Source organism: Callospermophilus lateralis, chromosome 2 (assembly GCF_048772815.1).
Source record: "Callospermophilus lateralis isolate mCalLat2 chromosome 2, mCalLat2.hap1, whole genome shotgun sequence".
NCBI classification, from domain to species: domain Eukaryota; kingdom Metazoa; phylum Chordata; class Mammalia; order Rodentia; family Sciuridae; genus Callospermophilus; species Callospermophilus lateralis.
The window spans coordinates 7,646,656-7,659,904 of record NC_135306.1 but is presented as its reverse complement, the minus strand read 5'-3'; the positions used below and the strand labels follow the sequence as shown (position 1 = coordinate 7,659,904).

The 13,249-nt window shown below is 44.2% G+C and overlaps 1 protein-coding gene across 1 annotated transcript in view; it reads left to right on the top strand.

Moving 5' to 3' along the window:
- The first annotated feature begins 5,367 nt into the window (after window positions 1-5,367).
- Window positions 5,368-13,249, top strand: part of Stxbp1 (syntaxin binding protein 1) — a 67,213-nt gene continuing 59,331 nt past the window's right edge. Inside the window, exon 1 of the mRNA XM_076845430.1 lies at window positions 5,368-5,540. Within this exon, the coding sequence (XP_076701545.1) occupies window positions 5,504-5,540 (37 nt within the window). The 5' untranslated portion in view covers window positions 5,368-5,503. The remainder of the gene's footprint in view (window positions 5,541-13,249) is intronic.

The following is a 13,249-nucleotide window of genomic DNA, read 5'->3' as shown; positions in this document are numbered from 1 at the left end:
GAGCCTCCCACTACAATGCTCCCCAATCTAGGGAGAGCAGCTTTTCTATCCCTTGCCCCAGGGCTAGGCTGCAGGGACAGAAAATTCTGTGGCTTTTGCCACAAAGGGAAGGTTCTGGTATTTGGAGCCTAGATACCCTCCCCACCCCTCTCCAAAGTCCTGCCCACCAGGAGCATCAGTGCTTTTCTGAAAAAATCACTGCTCCCCAATTTTACCTTTTTTTGGGGGGCTGGGGTAACCCAAACTCTTTCTTTGGCAAGAAACATTCCAGTTCCCCAGAATTCTTAGGCAGGTAGTCTGGGAAACTAATGTGGCCCTCAACCGTGTTTTGTTTGGCCAGAGTAGAGTTATTAACATGTTTAGTTTTTGGCATCAGGGATTGAACCCAGGGCTTATACATGGTAAGTGCATGCTCTACTACTGAGCTACATCCCCAGCGCTTTATTGACATTAAAAAACAAAAACAAACAAACAAACAAACAACAAAAAAAAAAAACATTTCAACACTTAAAAATGGAGAGATACCATATAATTCCTACAATCTAGACTCAGGGGCTCACTGCCTGGAAATGACTGGCAGGATCTGAGTGAGCAATACTCCCTGAGGGCAAGGCATGTGCTCTACAGTTGGCCACTTCTGTGGTGTCACTCATGTCTGCATGGCCCTTGCAATCTTTGAGCTTGAGACCCTGGTCTAGGCATTTTTAAAAGAAAGCCTTTTGGGGGGCTGGGACTGTAGCTCAATGGTAGAGCGCTTGCCTAGCATGCGTGAGGCACTGGGTTCAATCCTCAGCACCACATAAAAAAACAAATAAATAAAATAAAGGCATTCTGTCCATCTACAACTACAAAAAAAAAAAAAAAAATTGCATCCTGACCTCGACCCCAAACACACACACACACACACACACACACACACACACACACAGAGTTAACTCGAGTGAAAGGATGTTCCATCGCAGTGCCCGCCCAGCGGGTCTTTGCAGGCATGTGTGTTGGGGGTGGGGATGAGAGCGGTGGAGACAGCACATTTTCATCCTCTGCCAATGCATCCAGCAGAGAAGAAGAAAAACAGAGGTAGGACATTGACTGAACTTTCCACAACTCAAGCATTTCTCACACATATTTAGCATACAGAACTCATACATATTTTGCACCAATTTCTGCCTCAAGATGCGTCATTCCTTAACAATGATATTAATAGGTAACATTCTGCTGAATTCACACCAGGTTCCCAGTACTGGGTAAAGTACTTTATAAATATTGTTAGAATTCTTTTGTAACTGCTCCTTAAAGAGTGTAGGGGATCTATAATGGCTCCGAGGTCAGGAAGAGGGGGTGGGAGATGAGCATGGGAAAATAAGGCTGATGATGTAGCTTAAAAGCACAAGGGCGGAAGCCTGGGGATGTGGCTCTGCTGTAGAAAGCTTTCTTTCCCAGGGTCCTGGGTTCAATCCCTAGCACTGGGGGCCGTCGTTGGAAGCAGAAGGGAGGAAAGTGGGAGAAGTGGCCGAAACTCTGTATTCGGGGCTCTCCAAGGCATCCAGCGTGTGCGGGGGGGGGGGGGGGGGGCAAGCATTCAGGTAGGTGGCTCAGTAGGCCTGGCGAAGGCAGCCGCAACCAGCTCCTCTTTTTTTTTTCTGGTTCGAGACTATTTCTTGTTCTTCTGCATCCTCATTCTCGGTTCTTCTGGACAGATCCCTCTCAAGTTGTCCTTTCCCCTAGTATCTACCCGCATCCATCTGCTCACCAGGAGGACTCCCGCCATCACGTGACCGGCGCCTAGATCTCAGGATTCTCCCCCCCCCGCCCCCCAGCTGCTGGCGCGCACCCAGCTCTGCAGAGGCGCCGGCCGCGCATGCGCAGGTAGGTGCACCTGCGCGCCAGCGACAAGGTTTCGGGGAGCCCTGCACCCTGCACCTACAGCAACGCCAGGTCCTGATCCTGGGCTGCAGTTGTAGATAGTGACTTCGTCTGGGTTCAAAATCCCACGGGTTAGGCTTCCCGTTGGTGCACGTCCGACAAGTTGTCCATACAGCCAAACGTCTCCTTAGGTCAGGTTCCTGAGGCTATTCCTGGGCGCTGGAGTATTCCTCTTGAGCGTCAGGAAGTCAGAGTGCTTGTCCAGTCATGCGGCTGCGCTTAAAGCCGTGTGACTGGGCAGGTGACTTGACCTGCCTGAGCCCCGGGAAAATGATAATAATAGCACCGACCTCGTTGGCCTGAAGTGAAAATTCCTGAGAACTCTGCAAGGTGCTGTGCATGCATCGAACTCAGTAAATGCAAAACAAGAATATAGAACAAAGGGTAGCAGTGGGTGAAGGCTGTGCGGGGGAGGGGGGAGGGGCGTTGGCCCTTTAATGCTGATAATCTCTCTGGCTCCTCAGAGCCATCCTGCAACAGAGGTCTGCAAGTTTTATTGTTCCTATGGGGTATCAAGAAGTCTAGAATGAGATCTTGGATTCCACATGCAGTGTGATTCCAATTCGACACTGCAAAGTCAGGGGTTCCTGGGCGAGTTCACAGTCTGTCACCCACTCACTTCTTGAAACATCCTATTTAAAATAACATCTGTTTTGATGCTATTTTATTTTGGATATTCCCAGTGAACATCTCAGGTACACATCAGGAGACTTTTTTTTTTTTTTTTTAACTATTCCTTTTCTTGTCCTTCCTTCTGCAGAAAATTACGTTCTGTTATATTTTATTTGCTGTGACCTTTGAGGAGGCCTCCAGGGCACAGAACCTAGGCGCTCAGAGCCCTGGATTCCTGAAGCCAGGTTCACCCCTGGGGGCTCTCCCTCCCACCTTGCCCTTCAGGCTTTCTCCCTCTAGACACACTGACCCCCCTCTGTTCCTGGAAGGACCAAACTTCTTTCTGTCACTGGGTCTTTGCACTACTGTATGTTTTCCAGAACACTCTCTCATCTCCTCCTAGTTCAGGAAACCTGCTCTGACTGCAATCCAGCCAGTTCACGGGGTCAAATACCTTCTCACTCACTATCATGAACCCCTCTTCTGCTTCAGCACTTTCCAGAAGGGTAACTTGGTGCTGAACAGGACTCCTTGACTGCCATCTATCTCCTCAACCAGAATACCAGCTGCTTGGGGAAGCTATACCTGATCTATAGCACATGGCCTGGACCTTGGTGGCACTCAGTAAATGCTTGTTGACTCACTGACCAAATAAGTGACAAGAGGAGTCCTTGCCATGACTACTTTAAAAATTCTACTAAAGAATTTTCCAGTATCTAATTTGTATTTTCATGACAGATACAGAACTGTGGAGTCTCATCAGGTGCAGCAGCACATACTTGTAATCTCAGCAACTCAGCAGGCTGAGACAAGTGGATCACAAGTTGGAGACCAGACTCAGCAGTTTATCCAGGGCCTAGCAAGACTGTCTCAAAATGAAAAAATAAATAAAAAGGGCTGGGGATGTAGCTCAGTGGTAAAGCACCTCTGGTTTCAATCCCCAGCACCAAAAAACAAAACTAAACTAAGGAAAAAAAAAAGTGTAGAGTCTTTGTTGACATGTGCCAGCTGGATAAAGAAGGAGCATGTGGCATCACAAGAGCATCATAGATCCCCTCATAAATTATCTCCTCCTCCTTCCAAATGTACCCAAAGGCTATTAATGTTCTGTGGGTAAAAGCAGCACTTTGTCTCTAGGTGAAGCCAAGTCAAGGTTCTGTAGGGGTAGACTGGAGTAGAGATGAGAAGATTGTCAAATTGTCTTGCCATAGGGCTGGTGGTTGACTAGGACATGTGGCTTCTTTAGTGTGTGTGTGGGGAGAGGTACTAGAGATTGAACCCAGGGGCTTGTGGATGCTAGTCAAGTGCTCTATCACTGAAGTACCTGTCCAACCCTTTTCAAAGTTTATTTTGAGACAGGTTTCATTAAATTGTCCAGGTTGGCTTGAAAGTTTCAATCATCCTGCCTCAGCCTCCCAAGTAGCTGGGATTTCGAGCTCTTCCCCAGTTTTTACATTTCTTAATAATATGAAGAAAAGAATCTAGCTTTTATAAAAAATTATTTAATGATGAATTTTACTACTACTAGCTTTTCTGTCCTTTGTGATGTTTAATTGATTCAACTTGGTTTTTATTTGAAGTCAGAAGTGAGCCAAGTTCCTTTTCTTTCCTTCAGTGCCAGGGATCAAACTCTGAGCTTTGTGCATGCTCTGTAGGCAAGCACTCTAGCACTGGGTTACACCCCCAATCCTTGTCTGTACTTCAAACGCAGTATTTCCCATCAACAAAGAAAGTCCAGTAAAAACTGACCTAGGACCCATTTTGGTAAATTGGACTCCAGGGAGGAGATACTAAGTCCAGAGTTGATCCCACAGCACATCCCTAACAGATTTGAGACTTAGAAACTTCTAGACTCCAGACTAAGATCAGAATCTGTCTGTTGTTGTGCATGGTTGTAGGTCTAGTGCCCAGAATAGCAGTTTACATACATTAATGAGAGAACTATAAATATTTGTTAATGGATGATACACAATCTGACATGAAGTCATAATGCTGCTTCCAGTATCTGAGCTTTTTTTTTTTTTTTTTTCCATCTGAAAGTGGAGATTAAAAACAATGCCTAGTCGGGCATGAAGGCACACACCTGTAACCTAAGCAGTTCAGGAGGCTGAGGCAGGAGGATCCAAAGTTCCAGGACAGCCTCAGCAATTTAATGAGACTGTGTCTCTAAACCAATAAACCAATACTGGGGATGTAGCTCAGTGGTAAAGTGCCCCTGGATTCAATTTTCAGTACCCAAAATAATAATAATAATAATGTTATAAAATAATAAAAATAATTTTTTTACTTATTATTTTTCTTAGTATTATTTTCTTTATCCAGCTGGCACATGTCAACAAAGACTCCACACTGTTTTTTTTCCCCTTAGTTTAGGAAAGAGAGGGAGAGAGAGGGCACCCACGTACCCAAGGTTCTGTCGTGGCTGGACAGCGTACTATAATAATAGGTCTTATCTCCGAATTCCTCCTGTGGGCAGGGGAAAAAGGATGACTCTCAAAAGGAGTAAAGACAGAACCATAACGGGATTTTTGAGATATATCTGTGTCCAGATTTCGAACGCAGAGGTTGTAGAGGAGACTTTAGGACCCCGCACTCGATGCGCGCAGCACGTGAGGTGAGGGGGAGGTCGCGCCTCCCGCACCAGCCAGGGGCTGCCTCGCGTCCAGCCGCATCCCGGAGGGCGGGGCCAAGCGCCCGGGTCGCAGTGCGATTGGCGGAGGCGCGCGGATGACGCTATCGGCTGGCGCAAGGCCCCGCCCTAATTGGCCCCGCCCCCCGCGCGCTCCGGAGGCTCGGCAGCCTCGCTCTGGCTCGCGCCGCGCCCCCGCGCCGAGTCCGCGCGTCAGTCGGTCCCGAGCGCGGCAGCGGGGCGGCGGGCTGCAGCCTTCCGAGCGCGCCGTTCGAGGAGACCGCGGTGTCTGCGGGCGTCGCGTAAGGAGGCTTGAAGCCCAGAGAATCGCGCAGCGCCATGGCCCCCATTGGTCTCAAAGCTGTGGTCGGAGAGAGTAAGTGGAGTCGGGATCCTTCCCGCAGGCGGGGGTTGCGGCTGCCTGGAGGAGCCCCGTGGTACCTGACCGCAGCGCCCTGACCTCCGCGCCTGGACGCTGGCCCACCCCGCTGGGGGCTCCAGGCCCGCAGGGTCCCGTTATTTTGGTGCCGCCCTCCCGGGAGGGAAGTCCTTCCTGGCCTCCTGCGGCCCGGCCCCGCTCTCCCCTTCCCGCTTGTGGTCCCTGTTCCTGCCGCTCCCCTCTGCACCCCAGTTCTTTCTCCTTTATCGCCATCCCCCTTCACCTGCACCACTCACTCCATCCCTCACCTCTCCTCTCCCCCACTTCTTTCCCCTTCACCCACACCTCTCCTTCGTCAACATCCCGCTGTCCTTTTTACCTCTATCCCCTCGCCCCCATTTTTCCATCTCTCTTCCCCCCCCTTCCCATCCTCCATTCCCGCTTCACCCCCGGACCCATCCCTCCCCCTTCACTCCGCCTTTATCCCCGCCAGCCCATTGCCCTCCTCTGCAGCATCACCCCTGCACCCCGATTCTTCGTCGTTCTCATTGCCTGTCCTCCATTCCCCCTCTCCCCTTCCTTGCCTTTATTCCTCGAGCTCCCCGATTCCGCTGCTTTTTCTGTCTCCCGTCCCTCTCTCTTTCCCACCCTCCCTCGAGAATCGTGACGAGAGAAATCCCGGCCTGTGTCCTCCTCTCCTCCCTCCCCCTCCCGGGAGCGGAGCCGTGGTCCCTGGCTGCGGAGACCCACCTGGGAGCGGCTCGGCGCGCGCCGCCCGGGCCACTCCTGCCAGCTCGGGAGGAGACGCCTGTTTTCCAAAGGCTCTGCTCTGCTGGGCTGAGCCGCCTCTCTCCTCCTCCCCATCCCCGGGCTTGGCTTCCAAGGGCGGGGTCTTGCCTGGGTCGCGAACCCTCTTCCATCACTCGGGAGAGAGGAGGACTTTGTGGACCGCGGGAGGATGGCCCTACCCAGCGCCGCAGTCTGCAGTCTCCCTGTTTGCAGGACTCAGCCTGGCTTGGCTGACCGTCTTAGGCAGCTCAGACATTGCTGCAGGGAGGAAATGGTTGTTTATGGGTTTGGATGAAAGGCCCAGCATGAATGGATTTTAAAAAATGGGTGGTGGTGAGCGTCGGCTGCAGCGGAGTGAGGGCTGATGGGGAATATTTGGAAAACGGCGTTCTCTGTGCTAAATAAGATCAGTGATTATGTGTAGAAAAATAGCGCCTCTTCCATATTTTGGCGTTTCTTTATGACAAAAAAACGTGTGAGGACTGCTAGCTTTTGCTTACTCTTGAGTTAAGGGAAAATTAAAACTGGGCTTTTCTCTGTAGGAGAGGATAAAAAAGGAAAAAGAATAAAAATGGTGGAAATTTACAGTTTCCTTTCCAGTGATTCTCTCCTATTACGGCGCTCGCAGTCTTGCTCCGTATCTGCTCTCCAGTGCTTTCGCTGTTGTCGAGTTCTTTTGAAGCTTCATAACTGTTTTTCCCTTTCCTTATTCTTTTCATCAGAATATGGGAAATATTCCTATTGAGGAGTCTTGTTGAATGACCTTACCTGACCTATTACATCAGAAGAATATTGTTATAAAAACTGAACTCCAAATGAACATTTGTTAAAAGATGCTTGCAGTCACACCCGAATTATCCAGGCTGTAAAGATTCTGATGTTCGTGCATCTGTTTTCTGAGGAGAATCAGTGTTTAAGACTGGAAGAATCCACAGGGATCCCCTTATATCAACATTCTTATTTTACCCATGGGAAAGAAATGGAGATTTGCAGCAGTTAATGACTTGCTAAAGTCAGTGTTAATTAATTTTTTAAAACCTGGTGTCCATTTCTTTGCAACCTTAGTAAAAAAAAAAAAAAAAACTTTATTATTCTATACATACCATTTCCTTCCAATATCCTTTTTAAAGGGTTATAAAGTAGGGATGACTGGAATATTACATGCTACAATGTTTCAAATGTTATATTGAATACTTCACTTAGAAGATAAAATTCCTAACTGTTGTAGAAATCAAGTTTGTGCATCCTTTTGTTAGGACCCTTGTTTATCCAGGTGGCTTCCTAGTTCCCCTCCCTTGTTTTCTGTAGAAGCAAGCATAAAGGTAAATAAAAGCAAAATGAATCAATATGCAATATGGCTAAAATTTATTACTGAAATAAAGCAAAATCACAGTGTAAAAAATGAAAGGAAACCCGTTTTACCTAAAGCGGTGAATGTGAGAACAAGGTTCTATTGCTATAATGATTGAGTTAGGCATATATTCTAGGAAAATATATTATTGCAATCTTTTGTCACTGATACAGGTTAATTCTGTCTCCTAATTTGAAGATGGGTTTTTTAGCTTTGCCTTTTTCTCTAAAAAAATAAAGTAAAATAAAGGTGTTTTCTAACCTCTGTGTGCCAGTTTAGATGTCATCTCTACACCCTGGTCTTCCCAATCTAAACTAACATCCTTAATCACTATTTATCTTTTTCTTTTCTTTTTTTCTATTTGGGGTTTGAACCCAGAGCCTTGTGCTTGCTAAGTAAGCACCCTACATTTGGACTACGTCTCTAACCCTATTTATGACATTTTTTCCACGATAAATTAAAATGTTTATTTATTTTCATAGCAATTGAAATGATCTTGTTCTTTTTTTTTTTTGGTGATGGGGGACAGTGGCAGAGAGGGTGTTGTTACATACACTTGAGTGTTACTTCTGCCAGAGCAGGGTCTTTATTTTATGTATTTGGATGTCAAGAACAGCAGCATACTGGGGAGTTAATATTTGTTGAATGAATGTTACTTAGAATATGAAGGAAAGCAAAATAAATATATTTTTTGCAATGCTGGCAATTGAACTCAGGGCTGGGTGCACAGTAGGCTCATGCTGTATAACTGAGCCACTTTTCTAGTTCCCTGTAGTCCCTTCTGGGTTGAGCTTTATTGAGTAGCCAGTAACTACAGCTACAAAAAAAAAAAAAAAAAAAAAAAAAAGTGGAGGAGATGCCAGGTGCCGTGGTAATTCCAACTACTGAGGAGGCTGAGGCAAGAGAATCACAAGTTACTCACCTCAGTAACTTGGTGAGGCCCTAAGCAACTTAGACCTTGTCTCAAAATGAAAATGGTTGGGGTTATAGCTCAGTGATAGGTAAAACGCCCCTAGATGCAATCCCTAGTACAAAAAAAAAAAAAAAAAAAAGAGGAGATAGGTTGCCTTTACTTTAGTTATTCATTCAACAGACATTTATTCAGAGCTTACAAAGAGCCATGGAGGCGCCCGGGCTGTAGCTCAGTGGCAGAGCACTTACCTCTCATGTGTAAGGCACTGGGTTCAATCCTTAGCACCATAAAAATAAACAAATAAAATGGAGGCATTCTGTCCATCTACATACAACTTCAAAAAAAAAAAAAAAAAAAAAAAAACCATGGGGGTTATAAAGCCAAGTAAAACATGGGACCACTCTTATGTTGTTCTGGGAAGTTTTTTTTTTTTTTTCCCCTGATATTTATTTATTTATTTTTTAGTTTTGGGCGGACACAACATCTTTGTTTGTATGTGGTGCTGAGGATCGAACCCGGGCTGCATGCATGCCAGGCGAGCGCGCTACTGCTTGAGCCACAACCCCAGCCCCAAACTAATTTCTGTGCTGGGAAGTTTTTCCTGTTACTTTCCTAACACAGTTTCTTGTTGTTGTTGTTTGTACTGGAGATTGATCTCTGGGACCCTCTCTATTGAGCTATATTCCCATCCCTTTTTACTTTATTTTGAGACAGGGTCTCACTAAGTGGCTGATGTTGGCCTTGAACTTATGATCCTCCTGCCTTCGCCTTCTGGGTAGCTGGAATACAGGCTTGCACACCACTGCACCTAACTCCCAACACACTTAGGCGTGCTCACTATGGTATACTTATGGATTTGCCCATCTAGATTATGAGAGAGAGGGGGGGGGGAGAGAGAGAGAGAGAGAGAGACAGAGAGACAGAGAGACAGAGAGATATGCTGGGCTAGGGATTGAGCCCAGGGCCTAATGCATGCTAGGCAAGTACTTTACCACTGTGCTATATCCATAGCCTGATTCTACTCAATTTTTTACTTTTTTATTCTAGTTTTTTTTCCCTCCATAAAGTTTTTTCCCTCTACTTTGCAAAGAGATTGTAAGAGAAAGGAGAATTTCACTTTTTTGGTGGCATCTATGTATGTTAATATATGATATTTCATGTAAATCTATGTTGTAGTCTAGAGTTTTTACCTATCCGCTGAAGTTTTGTGAGTGTTACAAAGACTCAAGCATTCTCAGATGTACTATATTTCTTGTTATTTCCTACCTGTTACCAATTTCTTCACATGTACTTTTTTTTTTTTTTGTGATACTGGGGACTAAACCCAGGGGTACTGTACATCTCCAGTTCTTTTTATTTTTTATTTTGAGACAGGGTCTCCCCAAGTTGCTGATGCTAACTTCAAGCTTGTAATCCTTCTGCTAGAATGACAGGCTTTCATCATCACATCTGGCAAAATTCATCCTTTTAAGTGAATAGTTTTTTCAAATTTTGGCTGCCACACCCAATCTTGTGGCCACCACCAAAATCAGAATAAAGAGCAGCACCCCCACCCTTTCCGGATTCCCTCCAGGTATCTGTTTACTGTCGGTCTTTCCTGCCAGCCCCTGGCAACCATTGAACTGCTTCTGTCTCTATAGTTTTGCTTTTTCCAGAAGCCGGGTCAGTGGAATCATATGGCATGTAGCTTTTAAAAGATGACTCCTTTTGCTTAGACCGCTGCATTTGGGATGCATTCACGTCTGCATCTCTGCCATCTGTTTTTATTGCTGACTACTGTCCTGTGGTAGGGTCACTGCAGCTTGCTTATCCATCCTCTAGCTGAAGGACATCTGAGTTATTTCCAGTTATGGGCAGTTAGGAATAAAACATAAAACATTCAGACACAGACTTTTGTGTGAACATATCATATTGCTATAAAAATGCCTGGGATTAATGGGTCATATGATAAGTTATGTTTAACTTTATATAAAAATGCCAGTTTTAATTTTCTTTTTTGGGACTGGGGATTGAACCCAGGAGTACTCTACTACTGGGCTATATCTCAGCCCTTTTTATTTTATTTTTTATTTATTTATTTTATTTATTTTTTAGTTCTTGGCGGACACAACATCTTTGTTTGTATGTTGTGCTGAGGATCGAACCCGGGCCGCACGCATGCCAGGCGAGCGAGCTACCTCTTGAGTCACATCCCCAGCCCCCCCTTTTTATTTTTTTATTTTTTATTTTGAGACAGGGTCTTTCTAGGTTGCAGAGATTGTCCTTGAACTTGCACCCCTCCTGCCTCAGCCTCCTAAATTGTTGGGATTTGAGGAATGTCTTTCTTTACCTGGCCCTGTTACCGAACTTTGAGAAGGCTTCAAATATTTATCAGAAATGGAATTCAAAAATATTTCACACAGTCTGTAGCTTCTCTTTTCATTCTCAATATTTTTTCAAAGCAGAAGTTCTTCATTTTGGTGAAGTACAGTTTATCACCTTTTTTGTCTTTGTTTTTGGTATCCTATCTGAAAAACCTCTCTAACCCAAATTCACAAAAATTTTCCCATTTCTTCTAGAAGTTTTATGTTTTTAGGTTACGCATTTAGTTTTCGACTCATTTTGAGCTAATTTTTGCATATTATGTGAGACATATCTCACATAATATGCAAAGGATTCTTTTCCTTTGGGTTAGAGTGTCTAGTTGTTCTAACACCATTTATAATAAAGACTATTTTTTATTATATGAGTTGTCTTCTTTTTTTTTTTTTTGGTATGGGAGATTGAACTCAGGGATGCTTTACCACTGAGATCTAAGTTCCCAGCCCTTTTTATTTTTAAGACATACGTCTTATTAAGTTGCTTAGGGGTTCAGTAATTTGCTGAGGCTGACCTTGAACTTGTCACCCATATCCAGCTATATTGAGTTGCCTTCATATCAGCTGACCACATGTCAGTAGGTCTATTTTTGGACTCTGTACTGATTCATTGATTTGTACATATGCCTTCACTCACATCCACTCTGTCTTAATTATTTAGGTTTAATATTAAACCTAAATAGAAATGAGATATTGTGATTCCTCAACATTATTCTTTTCATAATTATTTTGGTTCATTTGCTTATCTATATTAATTTAATTCCACTGAGCTACCACCCCAGCCCATCAGCTTGTGGGCTGGGGTGGTAGCTCAGTGGAAGAGCGCTTGCCTAGCATGTGTGAGGCACTGAGTTCAATTCATAGCACCACATACAAATAAACAAAATAAACGTCCATCAACAACTAAAAATTATTTAAAAAAAAAAAGAATCAGCTTGTTGATATCTATTAAAAATCCTTCTGGAATTTTAATATTTTATTTTATTTATTTTATAGGTACTGGGGATTAAACCTAGGGACACTTTAGTATTGAGCCACATCCTCACCACACTCCCTTTTTTAAAATTTTGAGACAGGGTCTCACTGAGTTGCTTAGGGCCTCGATTGCTAAGTTGTTGAGGCTCGCTTGAATTTGTGATCCTCCTGCCTCAGGCTTCTGAGTCACTGGGATTATACGTGTGTACTACTATACACGGCTTACTTTAAATATTTTAGTTTCTTTGCTGTATTGCAATGTAAATACCATAATTCTTAGCTTCATAAATAAGGGAACAACTCTATGATAAAGAGAATTTCACAATTTGTTCAAATCTCAGTTTACAAGTTCAATTTATATGAATGAACTGTATTTTTTTTGTTGTTGTTGTTCCAGGGATTGAACTCAGGGGCACTCAACCACTGAGCCACATCCCCAGCCCTACTTTTTGTATTTTATTTAGAGACAGGGTCTCACTGAGTTGCTTAGCGCCTTGCTTTTTGCTGAGGCTGGCTTTGAACTCAAGGTCCTCCTGTCTCAGCCTCCAGAGCCGTTGGGATTACAGGCTGTACCACCATGCCTGGCTGAATAAACTGTATTCTATTTTTTTAATATTTATTTTCTAGTTTTAGGTGGGCACAATATCTTTATTTTATATTTATGTAGTGCTAAGGATCGAACCCAGTGCCTCATGCATGCTAGGTGAGCACTCTACCACTAAGCCACAACCCCAGCCCTAAGCTGTATTCTTTATTAAAATTTTTTTATAGTTGTAGACAGACAGCATGCCTTTATTTTTTATTTGTTTATTTTCTTATGTGGTAGTAAGGATCAAACCCAGCGCCTCAAATGTGCAAGTGCTCTGCCACTGAGCTACAGTCTCAGCCCTTAACTGTATTCTTATATACTAACAATGAATAATTAGAAGGTGATATTTAAAATAGTACCATTTACAGAGTTGAGATATAGCCCAGTGGTAGAGCACTTGCTTAGCATGTGCAAGGCCTTGGGTTTGATCCCCAGCAACGGGGGTGGGGGTGTGGGGGGAGTATCATCTACAATAGAACCAAAACAAACAAACGAACATCCTTAGATATAAATCTAATAATATGTTTCAGACCTGTATGTTGAAAACTAAAAACCCTGATAAAAGAAGTAAAAGAAGCATAAATAATTGAGAAATAGACCATCATGGATTAAAAGAATGTTACATCTATTTTTACTTTATTTCTTCTTTATCTAATTCTTTTGTGGTGCTGAGGGTTGAAACCATAGCTACATCCCTACCCCTCATTAAGAATTTTAAATATCACCTTTGCC